The sequence below is a fragment of the Argentina silus genome (genome assembly GCF_951799395.1).
Source record: "Argentina silus genome assembly, chromosome: 17".
In the NCBI taxonomy this organism is placed as follows: domain Eukaryota; kingdom Metazoa; phylum Chordata; class Actinopteri; order Argentiniformes; family Argentinidae; genus Argentina; species Argentina silus.
In genome coordinates this window covers 2,582,129-2,604,102 of record NC_139671.1, presented here as the reverse complement: position 1 = coordinate 2,604,102, position 21,974 = coordinate 2,582,129, and the positions used below count along the sequence as shown (strand labels likewise).

At 50.8% G+C, this 21,974-nt stretch overlaps 1 protein-coding gene across 2 annotated transcripts in view; it reads left to right on the top strand.

The window, feature by feature from the left end:
* enah (ENAH actin regulator) overlaps positions 1 to 21,974 on the top strand; it is a 114,835-nt gene that overhangs the window by 68,602 nt on the left and 24,259 nt on the right. The window contains exons 1-2 of one of the 2 annotated variants that reach the window (XM_083689229.1): positions 3,059 to 3,246; positions 12,802 to 12,874. In XM_083689229.1, the coding sequence (XP_083545355.1) occupies positions 3,123 to 3,246; positions 12,802 to 12,874 (197 nt within the window). In that variant the 5' untranslated portion in view covers positions 3,059 to 3,122. Of the gene's footprint in view, positions 1 to 3,058; positions 3,247 to 12,801; positions 12,875 to 21,974 lie in introns of those variants that run through there. The other variant, XM_083689228.1, reaches the window with a different exon arrangement.

The following is a 21,974-nucleotide window of genomic DNA, read 5'->3' as shown; positions in this document are numbered from 1 at the left end:
CATAGGTCAGGTGATAGGGGTCATACCTGTTTGCTCTGTGGAGGACGTGTGAGGTGTGAGGTGTTGTAGCCAGCTGACAGATGAGCAGGACTACATTCTCAACAGATGACTTTACCCATGTTGAAGTGTTTATTCATGTGAGAAACTAAACCCTGTCTGACCACATCTTAGCAGAGCACCTGGCGTGTGTGTGTGTGTGTGTGTGTGTGTGTGTGTGTGTGCGTGCTCTCTCCCAGGTAGGCTGAATTCTGCCATTGTCAACACAGCACTAGGGGTTACTTCATCCCTCTCTGGCAGGAAGGAATGTGTGAATGAGGGTTAGAACAAAGGAGTGTTCCGTTACCGTGGGAGACCAGCAGGTGTTTGCGGTGTGGTGAGGGCGTGTGAAGTTTGGGGAAAGTTCCGGTAAGAGACGATAGTCATGACTGAGGTATGGGTTCAGCCTCAGACTGCCTTCCTTAAACCACTAGTGTGTGTGTGTGTGTGTGTGCGTGTGCGCGTGTGTGTGTGTGTGTGTGTGTGCGTGTGTGTGTGTGTGCGCGTGCGTGTGTGTGTGTGTGCGTGTGTGTGTGCACTGCAACCTTTCGTGTCCTTTCTGGGTCGACCTCAGTTCTTAACCTCAACCATATATGCTTGTTTTCATGACGCACGCAAACAGACAATGAAGTGTTCTCTTCACAGTATCTTGTTGTTTAGTCTGTGTGTGAAGTAAACCACAGACAGACAGACAGACAGACAGTACTGTTCCCTCTCTGTTCTCCTAAAAAGGGTAAAAGAGGACTCGAGTGAGGGATGGAGAGAGAGACAGACAGAGAGAGAGACTGGACTGGGACTGCAGACCGCCTGTCTGTGTTGTGGTCTGGGTGTAATCCTCTTCTTTTCATCTCACTGTGGAGAGATGGGGAGAGATAGAGAGAGAGGGGGAAGGAGACACAGGAGAAATGGGGCAGAAAGAGGCAGTGAGAGCCATGTAAGGCTACAAACCTACAAGTGTGCAGCAGTTCTGTTCTGGAGACCCGCTCCAGTGACCTGGAACATCCACAGCTTCTGGTTGGCCCGCCATGGCGTCAGATGCTCATAGGAGCAGTGGGACAAACAGCTGAACACACACACCTATGCACACCTACACACACACACACACACACACACACACACACACACACACACACACGTGCACCGGCAAACACACACACACACACACAAACAGTTTGGCCCCTCTACGGGTGCTCTCTGTCCTCTGCCCCCCGACTCTGCCCTGTCACCCCCAGCAACACGGCCCAGCCTGGCATGTGTCGGAGAGTAGATTTATCTGGCACCTCGGTGGGTATAAATACCATGTTGTGATAGGCAGATGACAGGGGAGAAGACAGGATGGACATGCAGGTGCCATGACCTCATCTGTGTGTCAGAACAAAAGTAGTAGCAGAGCTGTCCGTCTGTCTGTCTGTCTGTCTGTCTGTCTGTCTGTCTGTCTGTCTGTCTGTCTGTCACTCACTCACTCAGTCTGGTTCATCTTGGCCTGCACTGGGTGAAAGGGGAAGGTTTGAGGCTGGGGCTGGGGCTGGGGGTAGGGGTATGGGTAGGGCTGGGGGTAGGGGTATGGGTAGGGCTGGGGGTATGGGTAGGGCTGGGGGTAGGGGTAGGGGTAGGGGTAGGGCTGGAGGTAGGGGTAGGGCTGGAGGTAGGGGTAGGGCTAGGGCTGGGGGTAGGGGTAGGGGTAGGGCTAGGGCTGGGGGTAGGGGTAGGGGTAGGGGTAGGGCTGGAGGTAGGGGTAGGGCTAGGGCTGGGGGTAGGGGTAGGGCTAGGGCTGGGGGTAGGGGTAGGGGTAGGGCTAGGGCTGGGGGTAGGGGTAGGGGTAGGGCTAGGGGTAGGGGTAGGGCTAGGGGTAGGGCTAGGGCTGGGGGTAGGGGTAGGGGTAGGGGTAGGGCTGGAGGTAGGGGTAGGGCTAGGGGTAGGGGTAGGGCTAGGGCTGGGGGTAGGGGGTAGGGGTAGGATAGGGTAGTGAACTCAGACAGATGCTAAATGAAGGTTGTTTAGTATTTTTGATCCTTTTATAGCCTGTCATGTGCCTTCTCGCTGGTGCGTGTGTGTGTATGTGTGTATGTGTGTGTGTGTGCCAGTGTGTGTGTGTGCCAGTGTGTGTGTGCGTCTTCCTCCTTGTGTGTGTATCAGACCCTTTCCCTGTCCTTGGCCTGTCATAGAAACGAGCCACATTCCTGAGCCAAAAGCAGTTTGTTTACGCAGCTTAGGGGGCTGTCTTTGAGGGGTGCAGAGAGAGAGAGAGAGAGAGAGAGACCCCCACCCCACCTCTCCTCTCTGGGGGGTGTCTGGTATGTGTTTTGTTTCTTGACTCCTGACACCATGTGACCCTTCGGAGCGGAGATGAGGGGTTGGTGACGCGCCTGCCTGGCCCACTTTTTATTGATGAGCTTATGTGCTGTCTGGCATCAGAGTGCCAGAGCTCCCGCTGCCGACAGGTCCTACGCTAACTGCCTACTACCACCACAACAGACAGCTGGGCGGCTCAGTACCCAGACACAGAGAGGGAGGGAGAGAGATGCCAGAGAGAAACTCCAATGCCAGAGTGGAAGACTGTGCTTTGAGAGACCAGACCTGAGTAAAAGAGACCAGAGAGACAGAGCCAGACCAGAGTAGAAGGAGACAGAGAAAGAGTGAAGCCGAACAAACAGATCCCGGAGAGAGATAAAGACTAGAGAAAGTAGGAAGGGAGAGAGAGAGCAGAAAGACAGAGAGAGAGAGAGAGAGAGCGCAGAAAGACAGAGAGAGCAGAAAGAGAAAGAGAGAGAGAGAGCAGAAAGACAGACAGAGAGAGAGAGAGCAGAAAGACAGAGAGAGAGCAGAAAGAGAGAGAGAGAGAGAGAGCAGAAAGAGAAAGAGAGAGAGAGAGAGAGCAGAAAGAGAGAGAGAGCAGAAAGACAGAGAGAGAGCAGAAAGAGAGAGAGAGCAGAAAGAGCAGAAAGACACAGAGAGAGAGCAGAAAGACAGACAGACAGAGAGAGAGAGAGAGAGAGAGAGCGCAGAGAAAGACAGAGAGAGAGAGCAGAAAGACAGAGACAGACCAGAGACCAGGGTGACCAGGGCCTGCTGCTACCATACTGGTGATGGTGCTGGGACTGCAGAGACACGCCCCCGTGGCGTCCACAGTCATGCCACCGTCCCCCAGGGCCAGCCGCTTCGCCAACCGCTTCTCCCAGCAGAGGAGCTGTGCTCAGATCAACCTGAAGAGTGAGTAGGACAGGAGGGGGGGGGGGGGGAGGAGGGGGGTGTGTGTGTGTGTGTGTGTGTGTGGGTGTATGTGCATGCACGCGCATGCATGCGTGCGTGTGTGTGTGTGTGTGTGTGTTCATGTGTTCATGCAGGGTCACAGGAGGCTGTTTACTGTGTGTGTGTGTGTGTGTGTGTGTGTATGTGTGCGCACATGCACAAGTGTGTATAGTGGGACAGCTGATGGGAGCGAGGGGTTGGGTAGAGAGGTGTGTGTGTGTGTGTGTGTGTGTGTGTGTGTGTGTGTGTGTGTGTGTTGGAGCGCAGCCTCCAACAATTCTGTTGCATGTTTTGCTGCGTTGCAGTACTTGAACAGTTGGCACAGCTGAGTGTCTCTCTCTCTGTCCTGCTCCGTCGTGGAGAAGTCGTTACGTAACGCAGCACCTCCATTAGAGAGCCTGTATCCGAGGCGGCGGGGGGGGAAAAACGCTAGCTTGTCGTGTTTTGCACCCTCGTCACGTATCCGTCTTGTCCCCGGGGCGACGGACACAGATCAGCCGGAAGCAAGGCTCCGAGTCCTGTCTCTCTCTCTCTCACGGTGCGTGGGATTGGCGGCCGAGCGGAGCTGCTCTGCTCGCTGATTGGCTGAGCCTGTGTTCCACACTTGAGTGCTCTGTAGCAACAGTAGAGGAAAAGGGAAAGGAGGCTCCTGTGGTTGAATGATGTCATCTGGCAGCTCAGAGAGAGGGCCAGGAGGAGATGGAGTGAGCTCAGAGAGATGGCGGTCAAGGCCGTCCCCCCCCCTGTCTTTGAGACAGAGAAACGTCACGTTCAGTCAAGGCGAGCTCTCTGTTTGGAGTGTGAGGGATGCATGGTGTGTCGTCTGACTGCAGCGTGTTCCCTAGCGACGGAGCCAGACTCGCACATGCTCAGTTCAGTCCTCCAGTCCAATCAACCAATACAGTACACACACACACACATACACACACACACACACATACACACACACATACACATACACACACACACACATATACACACACACACACACATACACACACACACACACACACACACACACACACATATACACACACACACACATATTGGGGAATGTTTTCTTGGCACACTTTGGGCCCATTAATACCAGTCAATCATCGATTGAATGCCACAGCCTATTTGAGTATTGTTGCTGACCATGTGCATCCCTTCATGGCCACAATTTACCCATCTTCTAATGGCTACTTCCAGCATGATAATGCACCATGTCACAAAGCAAAAGTCGTCTCAAACTGGTTTTATGAACATGACAATGAGTTCAGTGTTCTTCAGTGACCTTCCCAGTCACCGGATCTGAATCCAATAGAACACCTTTGGGATGTGGGAGAATCTGATCTGATCTGATCTGATCTGATCTGATCTGATCTGATCTACAGGAATTGCATGATGCAATCATGTCATCATGGACCAGAATCTCAAAGGAATGTTTCCAACATCTTGTTTCCAACATCTTGTGGAATCAATGCCACAAAGAATTGAGGCTGTTTTGAAAGCAAAGGGAGGCCCTACCCAGTATTAGTATAGTGTTTCTAATAAAGTGTTCGGTGAGTGACACACACACACACACACACACACACACACACACACGGTTCAGCTGAGCACTCTCTCTCTCTCTCTCCCTCTCTCTCTCTCTCTCTCTCTGCTCTGTCATGTGCCCCAGAGTCAGCATCAGGAGGATGCCACGTCTTTGTTGTGCGCTCCTCGCCCTCGGCTTCGGCTCAGAGGGCTACAGTGATGCGTCACGCCGTAGCGGAAGACAAGGGGCTTCTCTCACATCAGCAGGCGGCGGCGGTGGCGGTGGCGGGGCATGACGGCGCTGTTTGGTGCCTGGCTTTCTGCTGACTGTCAGATTGTGACTGAAGGGAGATAGCGTGGGGATAGTGGGTGGTGGGGGGGAGGGGGGAGGAGTGGTGGTGGGGGGGGTGAGGATAGTGGTGGGGGGAGGGGTGGTGGGGGGGCGGTTCTGGCTTGAGAGGTTGAGCCTAGGGGCTGAGGCTAGGAGGCTTAGCACTGGGGTACACTGTGAGTTGCTGGGTCTAGTATTTTAGGGGTTGTGTGTTGGGGAGGTTTCTGTTTTGGGGCGAGGGGGTGTGCTATGAACTGATCCATAGGTGCCAGCTAGCCTGGCGCTGGGCGCCTCTCTCTGCCTCTTCTATCTCTGGGCCCAAAATAAAATGTTTACCTTTCCCTATTGGACACACACACACACGCACACACACGCACACACACCACGGCTGCTTACGGCTTTGCGGTTTCCGGGCAGAGCTGCTTTTATTAGTTGACGTTGTGTCAGACCGTCAGCCCCCCCTGAACCCCCCCACCACCCCCGATCAGTCCTGCCATGACTATCAGGTGATGCCATAGCTCAGTGGCCCCCCCTGTGACAGTGACAGCCCTGCTAAGGACTGGGGGAGGGGGGAGGAGAGGGATGGGGAGGGGGGGAGGAAGAGGATTTGGGGGGGGGGGGGGGGGCAGACTCTCAGTCTTGACGCAGAATACGACCCCACCTTGAAACAGAGTGTGAGAGAGTGTGTGTGCGCGTGTGTGTGTGAGTGATACGTCCTCCTGTCATTACATCTGTCTGTCTGTCTGTCTGCGCATGAGGAACATGGTATGGTTGCAGTATGCTGTCATTAATATTATATCACAATATGCCTGTGATGGCAGACAGCTCGACTCCTCAACAAGCCCCCACCTCCCTCGCTGCCCCCACCTCCCTCGCAGCCCCCACCTCCCTCGCTGCCCCCGCCTCCCTCTGCCCCTACCTCCCTCGCTGCCCCCGCCTCCCTCGCTGCCCCCGCCTCCCTCGCTGCCCCCACCTCCCTCTGCTCCCACCTCCCTCGCTGCCCCCGCCTCCCTCTGCCCCCACCTCCCTCGCTGCCCCCACCTCCCTCGCTGCCCCCGCCTCCCTCGCTGCCCCCGCCTCCCTCGCTGCCCCCACCTCCCTCGCTGCCCCCGCCTCCCTCGCTGCCCCCGCCTCCCTCTGCCCCCACCTCCCTCTGCCCCCGCCTCCCTCTGCCCCCACCTCCCTCGCTGCCCCCACCTCCCTCTGCCCCCGCCTCCCTCTGCCCCCACCTCCCTCGCTGCCCCCACCTCCCTCGCTGCCCCCGCCTCCCTCGCAGCCCCCACCTCCCTCTGCCCCCACCTCCCTCGCTGCAGAGAAGCAGAAAGACACCCGTTGGTTCTTCTAGAGACAGCTCAAAGCTTTAAGCTTTATCTTCCATCCTTTTACTCGGCTTCCGGGTTTTGGGTTGGGCCAGGGGGGGGGGCATTTTAGTGTTTAACTGCTTCTTGTTGTCCTCGGCTTGACTTTTATTAAAACAAACTTTATTTAGTTTAAAAAAAAAAAAAAATAAGTCATATATTTTGACAAGTGTCCCCTGTACTTCTACCTTCTATCACCACCCCCAAGGCCTGATGTCATGGACAACAAACTCTCACCTTTACAGCTCTTGATTGGCCCTCTAAACTCTACCGAAACTCCCACAGCCAATCACAAGCACATATAGGGAGCCTGCCGAGTCAGAAGGACCAATCCGTATCCTGCCTGGTGAATCTTAGTTGAGCTCTGTGACTCTGCAGCTTTCTCCCCGGTGTCCCTCTCATCTGTCAGACGGCTCCGAGCCGCATCACTCAGACGTGGGGAAGCCATTGTTGAGACACTGCATATCTAGGGGTGTTAAGCTGAGAGACTCTGCGTTGCACTGGGGACTCATTTGCGCGTCGCACACAGTGGCACGGTGATGAGACGGGTTGCCAGAAGGTGTTAATGTCACTCTGGGAAAGTGATGACACACTTGGAGGGAAATTAGCACTGTGTGTGTGTGTGTGTGTGTGTGTGTGTGTGTGTGTGTGTGTGTGTGTTGTTGTTACCAGCCACATATAATTGGCTTACATCTGTGTGGGGAGGGAGCGGATGTTTTGACGGAGGCTTTTTATTGGCTCTCTTGTGGCTGCTTTAATTGAAGGATTAAGCTAATTGATTAGATTAGACTTTGAAATGTGTTATTTGTTTAATTGGAAACCAGCAGAAGGACCAACAGGTTAAGTGAACTAATGGGACTGGCTCTGGCCGCCGCGGGGGGGGCTCTGTGTTTAACCCTCCCTGTGTTGATTGTTGCTGCCACCGTCGATACTGAAACGTAAACACTTTGATCCATAAACAATTTCGTCTGCGGATTGAATGTGATTTATGTGGTATTAGAGCTGAAGGTTCATCTGGAGTGGAATGAGGGTGTGTGAATGTGCCAGATGGAGGGTGATTTTCACTTCACTCTCTTCCTGCCTCCTGGAGGAGTCAGCACATTTACGAGGACTGTGGGTAATGTGTTTTTTTTTGTTGTTTTTTTAAGATAAGGAGCCAGTCTACCGTCTCTCTTTCTTTTCTTTCTTTCTCTCTCTCTCTCTCTCTCTCTCTCTCCATCTCCCTCTCTCTCCCTCTCTCTCTCTCTCTCTCTCTCCATCTCCCTCTCTCTCCCTCTCTCTCTCTCTCTCTCTCTCCATCTCCCTCTCTCTCTCTCTCTCTCTCTCTCTCTCTCTCCATCTCCCTCTCTCTCCCTCTCTCTCCCTCTCTCTCCCTCTCTCTCTCCCTCTCTCTCTCTCTCTCTCTCGCTCTCCCCCTCTTCATCTCTCAGAGTGATTTATCAGTAATCATTACCTGCACTGACCTCCTCAAAAAGGACATTTGGCACTGGCACTGGAGTTATGAACTACATAATTCATAGATCTCTCCCCAACTTTCTTTCTTTCTTTCTTTCTTTCTGTCTCTCCCTCTCTCTCACACACACACACACACACACACACACACACTCTCTCTCTCTCACACGCATGTACCCGCGCACACACTTACACACTCTCTCATACACACACACACACACACCCACACACACACACACGCTCTCCTTCTCCCTCCCTTCTCACCTCCTCAGTGGATGTGTTGTGGTGTAACAAGCAGGGAACCAACACAGCATGTGTTTCAGGAACAAAGAGTGCATCAGAGAGGAGGAATGCAGGGGCACCAGCACCATGTGATCAGAGGAGAGCTCTGTTGGTCCTGTTTCTCTTCTCTTCCTTTATCCATCCCTCCTTCTCTCCCTGTTCTGTCCCACTCCATTTCACTTTTCTTTTTCCCTCCTTCATATCTTTCATGTCTTTCTCTGGGTTTGAGGTGGATGTCCACACACACACACACACACACACACACACACACACAGTGGTGATGGACAGGGAGGCAGTGTTCTGCCCTTTGTCTAATCATCCATGAATAATTGATGATGGTCAGGAAGTGCTCGGTGCGGACCAGTCGCCAAGCGCCCAACACATCCTGGAAACGGCTAGCCAGTACACTCCGCCTCCCTCCCTCCCTCCCTCCCTCCCTCTCCCTCATTCTCTCTCTCTGTCTCTCCCTCCCACCCTCCTCTCTCCATTCTACCTCCCTCCCTCCCTCTCTCAGTCCCTGCCCATCTGTCTGTCTCGTTGACCTGAGTGTAGCCTTAGCTCCAGGGGTATTGTAGTGTATAGCAGCCTCTGGTAGTAGCCTTAGCTCCAGGGGTATTGTACTGTATAGTAGCCTCTGGTAGTAGCCGACATGGTGAGAGGATCGACATGGTGCTGTATCTGAACTCCCAGGAATCTGCCGAAGGGGGGGCCACGGCTTGGCCTGCAGGTGTGGCGGGGGTCGGGGTCGGGGTTAGGGTGGGGACCGGGACCGGGGTGGGAGCTCCACGGAAGGATGGTCTGTGGAAGTACATTTGCTGTCAGAAGAGGCCAGAACTCTCCATGCTGTCATGTAGGTGATGGTGTGTGTGTGTGCGCGAGAGAGTGTGTACAAGTACGTGTGTGTGTGTGTGCATGCGTGCATGTGTACAGTACATGTGTGCGTGTGTACAGTATGTGTGTACAGTATGTGTGTGTGTGTGTGTGTGTGTACAGTATGTGTGGGTGTGTGTATGTGTATGCGTGTGTGTGTGTACAGTATGTGTGTGTGTGTGTGTGTGTATGCGTGTGTGTGTGTGTACAGTATGTGTGTGTGTTTGTCTGTATACACTGTATCAGTGACAAAGCTGTTTTCTGATCTGTACGTTTCTCCTGACTGTGTCAGCTCTGTGTGACATTCTCCAGTACGGATCCTCTGTTTCCTGCACTGTGGGTCTCCCAGTGGTGTGGCATGCCTTCTTGAATGGCATTGTCAGGCTTATTTGACTTTGCCTCCGCTGTTGTTATTGTTTATTGTTTCATTCAGTGGTAAATGCTGCTTTTATGGACTGTAGAGACATCCAGATGAGGTATTTTGGTCCCAGTGTGATCGCTAACGATGAAGGAGGAGAGGGATGATCTAATAGAGAAGTGTAGCATATCTACCGTCTCCCTCCCTCTCTCCCTCCCTCCCTCTCCCTCCCTCCACCAGAATAGAGACAGAGTGCTTCTGGTTGTCTGCCAAGCTTGAAAGTGCTCTTATTTCACCTGGCTTATCTGTTGTAAATACCCAGGGCCTCTGAGTATCAAGGCTACGGAAGCAAGGAGGTGTTTCTTAGTCCAGAAGTCCAGAATGTACAGTAATGTCTGTCAGCTTGTAATGTAGTGTAGTTATGTCTGTCTGTAATTAGTTAACTTAATGAGTATCCTGTTGATATAGTCTTATACAGAGTTATAGAGAGGAGGGTTGAAGATAGGTAGGTAGGTAGGTAGGTAGCTACTTTATTGATCCCCGAGGTGAAATTAAGGCATTACAGCAGCTCACATCACAAACAACAACAACAAAATAAAGTGACAATAGAATAATAGAATAAAATAGACATCTGAAACATTATATGTGGCTAGGTGACTACATGGCTAGGTGGCTACACAGCTAAGTGGCTACACGGCTAGGTGGCTACACGGTGAGGTAGCTAGTTGGCTAGGTAGATGGCTAGGTGCCTGGGCTCTGTTAGCACAGAAACCACTATCAGAGCTGACAGTAATACCACAGCCTGAGGATGGAGGGAACACCAAAAACACACACACACACACACACACACACACACACACACACACACACACAGTAACCATGGCTGGTCTGACCAGATCCTCTCCAGATGGCCCATGCCTAATCTAATACTGTTCCATACAGCATCTCAGAGAGGAAAACAACTTTATTATTAAGTTTGGATAATTAGTTAAAGAGCATAGATATAGACATTAGAACATTATAGGATGTGTGTCTTCCTGTTACTCAGACTTTGGAAACATTAGAATTCTTATTGAATTAAAAAGCATTTTTATTATATTATATTATATAAAATGTGTTTTTAATCAGATACAGCAGCTTCTCTTAACATACCTAGATTAGATTAAAAAATAAATACATTGCTTGTCCCATGTTAGTAAATGCATTCAGCACCATATCCAAGCGTATGTGAGAGCGTGGCTGTTTTCACAGTCCAGACCAGGGGCGGAAGATGTTATAGCACTGATTAAGCCAGCTAGCATCTCGTAGCTCACAGTAAAACACACTATACCCCCTGAGCATGGTGATTCACACAAAGCTACGAGAGGCTAGCTGGTTTAATCAGCGCTAGGCTCAGCCACAAGGCCACTGAGGCAGTTACTAGCTGGTTGAATCTATATATGCCATTTAGCTGACGCTTTTATCCAAAGCGACTTACATTGCAGTGAGTGCATACATTTCATTGTATATGGTCCCAGCGGGAATCGAACCCACAACCTAAGCGTTGTTAGCGCCATGCTCTACCAACTGAGCCACAGAGGACCACAGCGCTAGGCGAAGCCACAAGACGACAAAGACAGTTCAGTTTCTGTTTGTGACTCCACTGTGTGCAGTTTGGTGAATGTGACCACAGCTCTGACTGGCAGATTTCACATTTAATTTCCCTGACTTAAACACAGGCTTGGGATCAGTTTCAGCCCATTCTCCTAGTCACTCATGTAATTTCCTTATTCTAAAGACAGTCTTGGGATCAATGTCAGCCCTTCCTCCTGCGCACACAAAGAAGCTCTGTGAGTCATTGTGCAGCCATCAATACCCAGAGTCCCCAGTTCTATCTGGAGAGGACTCTCTCTCTCTCTCTCCTTCTCTCTCTCTCCTCCAGCTCTATCCATCCCATAACAGACTATACAGTAGAAGTGTGTCGCTCCAGGCCTGGCATACAGGTCCGCACCAACACCTTTGTGGGTCCCTGTGCCCCCCCCCCCCCCCCCCCCCCCCCCCCCTTCTTCGTCCAGTGAGGCATGAAGCCATTGCTGCTATGAGTCCTATGAGAATGATATATATATTTTATATCAAGTGCTTGTTCAGCGGATTGTATTAGCTGGCGATGAGGAGTTCGGAGGGGTGGTGGAGGCAGACATCGGAGGACGGCCTCATTCCATGCATTACAATGAGCCTGTCCTCCGATTTCTACCTCCAGCAGCCTCCTGCTTTTGGGGGGTTGTACTTAAGTAGATATACTGCTGCTGCCACAGCTCCTCAGCTAGATACAAGCCTCGCTCTCCCCTCAGATCTATAGTCCTTCTTCTCTTCCCCTTCTCCCTCCCTTCCTCTCTTTCTCGCTCTCTCTCTCTTTTGTGTGTGTGTGTGTGTGTGTGTGTGTGTGTGTGTGTGTGTGTGTGTGTGTGTGTGTGTGTGTGTGTGTGTGTGTGTGTGTGTGTGTGTGTGTGTGTGTGTGTGTGTGTGTGTGTCCAGCACCTCTCCAATCAACCCAGGCCTCAGTGAAGTGTTTACCACGTTAGCAAGTGTAAATCAGAGGTGTAACGAATCAATTTGTTCCCCTGGCAAATGTCGTTGGCTCACTTCCTGTGTGCCTTGTTTGTTGTGACCTGTGTTTTGGTTTCCGTATAAAGAGGCTCTGTGCTCCCTCTAACCTCCCTGTGACCCAGCCTCTGTCTCTGTCACTCGGCCGTCTGATATGACGGCTAATTGGTCGGCCGAAGAACCCGTTTGACAGTTTGATTGGGTGAATTACCTGGACGAGATCAGGATATGACAGCTGATTGGTGTGCGGTGCCTGAGACAACTCTGGGAGGGAATGTCATTGCTCATCACTATGACAACTCCATCAGGTCAGCAGTCCAGCTTCTGGAGAGAGGGAATGAGGGAAAGACTCTTAAATGGATTGGTTCTGGCTCTGAGAAACAGGGGAAAGAAAGAAAGGAGAGGGGGGGAAGAGATGAAGAGGAGGAGGCGGTGTGGGTTCTGGTTTTGACGTGAATTAAAGCCGATCGTCATTGTGAAGGACAGGCGAGCGGTGGACGTGGCCATGGAGTGCAGACCGAAACCGCTCAGTGGAATGGGGTACTTGTCGCTCTAACTCAAGACATTAGGGCTCCTTAATGTACCAACCAATTAATCTCCCTCCGTTTATGGGAGCGATTTGAGTCATAAGGCAGCGTAGCATCCAAGAGCCGATTTCAACCAAGTTGTTATTGTAAAAGTGAAGTTTGTTCAGGGTGACTTAGCTGGCGAGAGAAAGGGTTGAAGAGATAAAATGTGTGACCGTCTGTGTGTGTCGCCCCCTGCAGGTCCCACGTTGCCAAGACAGAGCCCCCAGGTGCAGAATGGGCCGACGCCAGAGGACCTGGAGATGCAGAGAAGGTAAGACCTGAACGTAACCACAGCGTAACCATAACCACAATGTAACCACAGCGTAACCACATTGTAACCACAGCGTAACCACAACGTAGCCATAACCACAACGTAACCATAACCACAACGTCACTACAACATAACCACAACGTAACCACAACGTACCTACATCATAACCACAACATAACCACAACGTAACTACAACGTAACCACAACATAACCACAACATAACCAGACATAAGAAGAGAGGCCTTCTTTATCTAGTAATGTTTCTCAACTTATGTAAACGTTTGAAGCTCTGTGAAGACCTATGTAGGGTCTGCCTTCCCTTGACCCCCCCCCAAAGTGCCAGTTATGGCCCATAGAAACGTCCCTCCACACTCAATCTGAATGGAACGAATGACCCAGTAACAGTTTGGTAGCTACTGTGTGGGGAGCTCGATAAGCTTGGTCAGGGCAGCTAATGCTAATGCTCCAGCCTCGTTAGCTTGTTATCTAACCCCCAATTAGACAGCAGGCTTTGTCTGGCCTGTTTGGCTGCTGCAGGTGTTGTTGTTGTCTAACATCCTCTCACTGGGAGAGCCTGCTTGCTGCCAGAACATCTCTGGTCAGGCACAGCAACACACACACACACACTCCTGGTGTGTGTGTGTGTGTGTGTGTGTGCGTGTGTGTGTATGTGTGCGTGTGTGTGCGTGTGTGTGTGTGTGTGTGTGTGTGTGTGTGTGTGTGTGTGTGTGTGTGTGTGTGTGTGTGTGTGTGTGTGTGTGTGTGTGTGTGTGTGTCTGAGGCCTAGAGAAGAGAATGTGGGCCGGGGTTGGCAGGCTCCGTGTTCAGGCATCACACCAGTGTGTCAGGAGGTGGCATCACTGAACACGTCTGCCCTGCTGAGGACAAGACCACACTGCAACGCCTGGGGTTGGAGCCAGCTCAACACACACACACACACACACACACACACACCATTTACAGTAAGAAAGGAAAAGCTGTTTGATCTGTGTGTGTGTTACTTTATGGAGTATATCAGTGTTTGAAGACTTCAAAAGAGAAAATGGACTGGTGCTCACCAAGGCCCCTTAATAAAAAGCTACTTTGCAGTGAGCCCCTTTCACTCTCAGGAGAGCGCAGACGAGGATTTCTCTCTCTACTTCTAAAACACACACCGCTCTAAATCCTCACAGAGCCTTTCTCCTCTGTGGCACACACACACACACACACACACACACACACTGACTCAATAACACTTGGCGTGAGATCCGTATTCAAATGGAAATGAGTTTACCTTGCCTCACACTTCCAGTTATTATGCAAAATACATATTTTTCTTACATAAGAGTGTGTGTATGTGTGTGTGTGTGTGTGTGTGTGTGTGTGTGTGTGTGTGTGTGTGTGTGTTCTTGTGGCTAATGCAATAATTTATGCTTCGTGGCCAAGACTCCAGCAAGGTCTTAGAGAGGGTACCTGTAATTGTTTTTCTTCTCCTTAAATGGCCAGGCAGATTTTCCGCTTAGGTAATAATGTGTGCGTGCGTGCGTGCGTGCGTGTGTGTGTGTGTGTGTGTGTGTGTGTGTATGCGTGTGTATATGTGTGTGTGTGTGTGTGTGTGTGTGTGCTAACTCACATTTCTCTGTATTGAGAGAACGCCCCATTGTGCAGCACCATCGCCCGTTGGAGCCCTTCATCAGTATTAATCTGATCCAGCTGGTTCCTCCAGGCCTATAGAAACCTTTTATTACCTGCTCACACAGACCTATAAAAGTGATTCAATTAACCCTGCGTGATCTCAGCGGACCACACATACACACACACGCACATGCACATGCACACGCACACACACACACCGGTCGCTGTCGCACACACAGAGACTTATCGTCATGGCGATATACATGAGCCCCAGCGGAGTCCGGTCCGCTCCCTGTGTCCCGGGCCGGTACATTCTGCCGAGGGCGGGCGGCACGTGTCCAATCAGCTCAAGGTGACTCTGAAGCAGGAAAAGGTCCAGAACACATTGATTGATTGATTGTGTTCTGGGTCAACATGCTCAGAGCTATTGATCTATGGTGTTCATGGAGCATGTTGGGGACGGCCTGAACGCTGACATGTTTGTCCTCAGCCTGGGCCTTGTCTAGATTTAATGGATTTTTTGTTAGCAACTTTTACACCCTGGGGAGAGAGAGAGAGAGTTTGTATGTGTGTGTTTGTCCTTGTACGGTGTGTGTGCGTGCACGTGTGTGTGTGTGTGTGTGTGTGTTTGTCCTTGTACAGTAGGTGTTTATCTGGCTTTTCGCCTGTTTACGGCCTGGTTTTCCTATAGACTGATGAAAACTGCCAGCGTCCTCCTATGATTTTCTGCGGAGTCAGCCTGCCCAGCATCCTCTCTTTATGAAATGAATCATGGTGTTTTCGGACGCTCGCTGGGACCTTGAGGACAGTCGGACCATCCTAGTAATTTGCCTGGCAACCGTTTCTTGGCAGCCCTGCCTTGAGAATACATCATAGTTGTATACATTATTGACAACTGCCATATTGTTCATATCAATCCTAGTTAGCTTCAGGTCGGGTTCTCCACAGGGGTGTGTGTGGCACTAGAGGCGTTTAATGGCCTTGTTGTGTGTGTGTGTGTGTACGTGTGTGTGTGTGTGTGTATACGTACGTGCGTGTGTGTGTGTGTGTGTGTGTGTGTGTGTGTGTGTGTGTACGTGTGTGTGTGTGGAGCTCAGACACATGACGTGATATGCTTATGTTGGCACACCATAAAACGGACCTGCTCCCCCATCTGAAAGTCATCAAATTGGTTCCTGACACGGATCTCATATTATTAAATCCATCATTAACTAACTGGATTATTATACACACACACACACACACACACACACACACAGGCGAGTGTGGATGGCCTGATGATGATAAACTGTTGACCCATTGGCTGACGTATCTAAATCAGACCTGACCAATCAGATAAGCATCTTCCTTATTGAATGGATGGAGGTGAGAGGTCAAATGAAAGAATGTCCCTGGACCCTCCCAAAGCTTCTAAATGTTCCGTGGCCTATGACCTCACAGAGCCGACCTGACATCCTGTGGCAGCGTTACACATATACATCTCTGTAGCGCAGCATTCCTTTCCTGTGTGGAGGTACTCCGACTCCTTTTAAGGCGATCTGACCCAGTGTGTGTGTGTGTGTGTGTGTGTGTGTGTGTGTCTGTGTGTGTGTGTGTGTGTGTCAGTCAGAACAAAATACGAAAGGCATGGCTGTGCTCTGTTCAGAGAGAGTTCTTTTGGAGTGTGTAATGGATCTGGCCCTGAGCCTCCCCCTCCTTCCCTCCCTCCCTCCCTCCTCCCCCCCTCCGTTCCGGCCTCCTCGTCCATATTTAGCTGGTTCAGTCAATGGAACTGGCTGGCTGCTTAGTGTCTGATGTCATCCCGTGATGCAAACTCAATACCATCCTGGCCAAGCATGGGTTGAAGTGGAGAGGGATAGATTATATGAACACACACACAAGGTTAGATTTTTTTTGCTTCGGGTGGTTGGAGAGCCGCGGGGCACGCACACACACACACACTTACAAACACACACACACACACTTACAAACACACACACACACACTTACAAACACTTAACTCTATAAATGGCGTATAAGAGGTGTGTGTACTCTCAAGAGACCCTTGCCTAATGCTAGTTGACCCTGTTGTGCGTGTGTGTGTGTGTGTGTGTGTGTGTGTGTGTGTGTGTGTGTGTGTGTGTGTGTGTATATATTTACTAATGACCAAGTCAAGGCCCTATAATGGGTCCTATAGATTTAGACTGAAGGTGAGACTACTTCACCATGACCTCATGTCCTCTGGGCTCTCACAGCCCTGATGGATGCTTCTAAAGGCCAGCTACGTTGTTTTTGTACCCTTTTAAAAATAACCTCTGAAATGATGAAATGACTGGGGCTTCTGCTCAGAGTGGTCTCCTGTTACTGCTGTCTGCCTCCTGCTCCTGTCGGGGAGCAACATAAACAGGCTATTCTCACGGTTTCAGGTTAATGTTCCTATCTAATGGAGTAAAGTCATGTATGTGTGTGTGTGTGTGTGTGTGTTCCAGAACTGTTCTCTGGTCAGTGTTATTGTGGTCTAGTGTGTCTGTGTCAAGGAGCTGATCTGGGATCATTGTTAATGTAACCATTTAATGGACAGATCCAGTGTGTCTGTGATACAGAGCTGATCTGAGGTCAGTGTTATGGTGGTCCAGTGTGTCTGTGATACAGAGCTGATCTGAGGTCAGTGTTATGGTGGTCCAGTGTGTCTGTGATACAGAGCTGATCTGAGGTCAGTGTTACCGTGGTCCAGTGTGTCTGTGACCGGCGCTGTTCTCCGTCCTCCTCAGTGTTGTGTCTGAGGTGAACAGCTGTAATGATGGATGTTGATGGAGTCGTTGAGGCCTGATCTCCCCAGGGCTGCCAGCGCCGTCTCTCCCCTCCCTTCATCTTAATGAACTGCCTACGGTGTCGAGAGGAAAGAGGGGGAAGAGCAGATGGGGAAAGAAGAGAGGGAGAGAGAGAAGGAAAGAAAGAAAGAAAGAGAGAGAGAGAGAATCGGGGGGGTTGAGAGAGATGAAGAGAAGGGAGTAGAGAAAGAAAGGCAGAGGCAAGTCAAGAGAACAGATGTCAGAGAGGAGGAGAGGAGAGGAGAAAGAGAGGGATGGGGAGAAAGAGAAGACTGAGAAAAGGAAGAGTGAGAGAGGCCCAGCTGCTGACTCACAGCTCCAGCTGGAGAAGCACGGCTCCAGCCAAACCAGTGTGTGTGTGTGCGTGTGCGTGCGCATGTGCGTGATTTCCTAACACATGCTTTGTGTCACATCTTCTTCCGTGTGTGTGTGTGTGTATATATACTGTGTGTGTGTGTATATATACTGTGTGTGTGTGTGTACGGGAAAGAGCTAACCATTTATGAGCATTTGCTGGAACCCTATTTAAGGGTATATACATAGCAATCCAACGATGACACACAACATTCTTGAATGACCACATGAAGCGAGCTGTGGTGGTCTCTGTGGAACTGTCTGATGTGTTCCATGCTCTGTCACCCTCCGGTATGTCGTCTCTGGAGTGGCTCTGCCTGATTTCTGCTCCATGCAAGAAATAAATATTTACATCACGGTGGCAGTCAACACATCCCTGGTCAGTGGTTTCCACAGGATTACAGTCACAAGTATGTGGATTTGGGCTTTCTTATCCCCACTCAATGTCCCTGATACAGACAGACGGATAGACAGACACACACACACACACACACACACACACACACACACACACACACACACACACACACACACACACACTCTCGCTTTCTCTCTCTCTGTCTTTCTCTCTCTCTCTCACACATACGCATACACACACACACTCCTAAATCCCCGTCCCCAACATGACAGACACCACAGCGATGAGGTGTGAAACACCTCTTTAAAATGTCCCAGAATCCCCTGCAGATTAAAAAGAGATGAGGTTGTAATTTTGGTGAGGGATATAAACATCTGAGAGACTCTAGCACTGTGTGTGTCTGTGTGTGTGTGTGCGTCTGTGTGTGTGTGCGTCTGTGTGTGTGTGCGTCTGTGTGTGTGTGTGTGTGTGTGCGTGCGTGTGTCTGTGTGCGTGTGTGTGTGTGTGCGTGTGTGTGTGTGTGTGTGTCATTTAGAGAGGAAAAGCTGCTAATCAAGAGCGTTTTTCTCTGCTGCCTGACACACTGATCACACAGCAACAGGGGACTGACTGACGGCAACACACACATCTGCAGCTGTCACCGACTACACACACACACACACACACACACACACTCCCTCCCTCTCTCTCTCTTTTTCTCATACACACACACACACACGCACACACACTCTCTCTTTCTCACACACACACTTTCTCTCTCACTATCTCTCATACACACACACGCACACACACACACACACACACACACACAGCTGCATTTCTAATAAACATGTGGTCTTGGTCTGGGACTGCGGCAGTCTGCTGTTGGTTAAGGGGGACACATGTTAGTGAACAGCCCCTGAGCCGTGCAGTTGGACTGAGTCACTGTCAGAGTAGCACCATATGGACCCTCCGGGCTTCCATCCACACAGACAGCTCTGGCCCAGCTCTGAGCCAATGAGGGAAGCCGTCCGGACCAACTGGACTCTGGGTGTGCCAGGCTTAGGCATTTGTCTCTGCTGCTTCCCCCGGTGTGTGTGTGTGTGTGGGTGTTTGGACCTGCCAAGGTTCGGCTGTGTCTCTGCTGTTTCCCCTGGCTGTTAGTATCAAGGACAGCAGCCTCACTCTGGTGCCATGTGCTAACGCCCTGTGTGTGTGTGTGTGTTTTTGTGTTTGTGTGTTTACTGTGTTATTTCAGTAGAAGAATACACACACACACGCACGCACGCACGCACTGCACATTCAAGTGATTCTCTAAAACACAGACCAACCCCTTTCCCCTCCCTCCCCTGTCTTCAGAGCCAGTAGTACCAGGGAGAGCGTTCTTCCGTTCCTTCTGGAAGATAATCTCCGGTCGTAGTAAGTTGTTGGAACCGAGGCGCTCTGATTCTGATCCAGGCCGCCGCGGTGAGCCGCCTACACTCCCTTAGCAACCGTTCCCCAGGCAACGTGTGGCAGGCACAGAGACGCCAGTGAATGGATGTGATTCTGAAGGCTTTTTCACATCTTTGAAGCCGACACTCCCTGAAGTGGCAGAGGGGGGGGGGGGGGGGGGGAAGTCAGGGAGGAAGACGACCCTCTCTCTGCCCAGACTGAGTGGTATCTGCCCCCAGGGGAGGCTGGTGGAAGTAGAAATCGGAGGATTGGGCTCATTGTCATGCATGGAACGGAATGAGGAGTGGTATCGGCAACTACACACATACACACACACCGATTTACACACACACACACACACACACCGATTTCTACACACACACACACTGATTTACACACACACACACAAACACACAGAGCGATTTCTACACACACACACACACACACACACACATCGATTTCAACCTCCACTAGCCTCCCACTGATCTGCCTCCCCTGTGAGGGAAGAAGGGACATTGTGAGTGTGTTGTTGACATTCTACACCAGAGAGAGGCTGTCTTTGATCAGCGTTGATCTGGTCTGTGGCTTGATTCAATAAAACCTGGGAACGGCCTCTCCTCAGGTTCCTGGCAAGAGACACACGTATTGTTGAAGGTCCAACTTGGCTCATCCTGATAGTTAAGCATTCCTTTTCAACCTAGAGTAGGTCTTTATTGTGTGTGTGTGTGTGTGTGTGTGCATGCGTGTGTGTGTTCTACCCTCTCGCTCTCTCTCTCACACACACACACACACACACACACACACACACACACACACACACACACACTCACTCACTCACAAACTCTTGTTTGAACATGAACACATTTCCAACTGCCATCAGTAATTAGAGCGTATTTACTGTTTACGATGACCTGGCCGAGAATGATGCTGGCATCACTGGTGAAGAATGTGTGTGTTCACAAGGTGAACATTTCTACCACATGACGTCGTCCCCTGTGAAAGGTATGCTGGATGTAAACAAATCAGTGTCCCTTTGACGAATGGCAGACAGACTGTCCTATGACCCCCCTCCCCTCCCCAGCCGCCATCCTACCCCCACTCGACGCCATCTCCCACTGACAGGGGTTGAGGCCGGGTGCTTATTTTAAGTCCTCACCACTGGACTTTTGTGTGTGTGTGAGTGTGTGTGTGTGTGTGTGTGTGTGTGGATCTGTTGTGTGTGTGTGTGAGGATCTGTTGAGTGTGTGTGTGTGTGTGTGTGTGTGTGTGTGTGTGTGAGGATCTGTTGAGTGTGTGTGTGTGAGTGTGAGGATCTGTTGAGTGAGTGTGTGTGTGTGTGTGTGTGAGGATCTGCTGCCTGTTGAGGAGGAATGTTATGATCTCGTCGGCCAGGGAATGCGGTATGTGTCAGATAACGTTACACGTTAAAAAACGACCCGCCGACCGCACAGAAATAGTCTCTCTGTCGCAGACAGGTACGGAATGTCACCCCAGAATCCTTTACAACACTTACCCTTTTTTAGGAAGCGAGTCACGGTCCTAAGAATACAGTATGTACTAAATATATCCAGCTGGTTGCTCTTTTCCCATGATACTGACAAGTTCTATCTATCAGAGTCTGTACCAGGGGGAGGCCGGTGGAGGTAGAAATTCGGAGGACGGGCTCATTGTAATGCACGGAATGGACCGCACGCGTTTGATACCATTCCTCCTTACCGCTCCGTTCCGTTCCTTCCGCATTACAATGAGCCCGTCCTCCGATTTCTACCTCCGCCAGCCTCCCTTGGGGGTGTACCTATGGCTCTGCTGTTTCCCTATACAGTATGTTGGATCACAGGAATTGCTTATGCGTTGCATCATCCCCTCAATGACCTACCACAGCCTGCAGTGTGTTTCCAGTGGGGTGTGTAACTGCCCCCCTTCCACCTATCAACACCATTCACTCCTAAATATAAACCTTAACTGGCATACTGATAATGTTTAGATATCATTGCTGCCTTCCTCGTATACGTGTTATTCACCCTGTTAAAAGAGGCTCCCGCTAATGCAGAGGTCTCCAGCAACCTGTCAACACTCCTCATCAACCGCCAGCCGGTAGCCGTTAGCCGTAGCCGTTAGCCATAGCAGTTTGTTGTAGCCGTTAGCAGTGGCAGTTAGCTCAGCTGTAGCAGTTAGCCATTAGTGTGCCGTTAGACCGCCATCTAGATCAAGTACCGCACATCCTACGCAGCCTCAATGGTTTCGTACCTGGGTCTCCCGCTCACTAAACACCAGCCTTAAACGGCTAAGCTAAAGCCTAAACATAACCTACTCGGGTAGGTAATGCAATTGTTCAGGTCTCAGGCTATATGCTAATTCCTATGATATCCCCCTGTGTCCCCACTGATGTTCACTAGCCTCATTGTTGTACACTACTATAGGGGACACAGTGCTAAAGGGCCGTGTGTGTGTGTGTGTGTGTGTGTGTGTGTGTGTGTGTGTGTGTGTGCGCGCACCAGTGACTAACAAGCAGATAACTCTCCTCTGCTCCTTGCTCTTTAATTACCTCTGT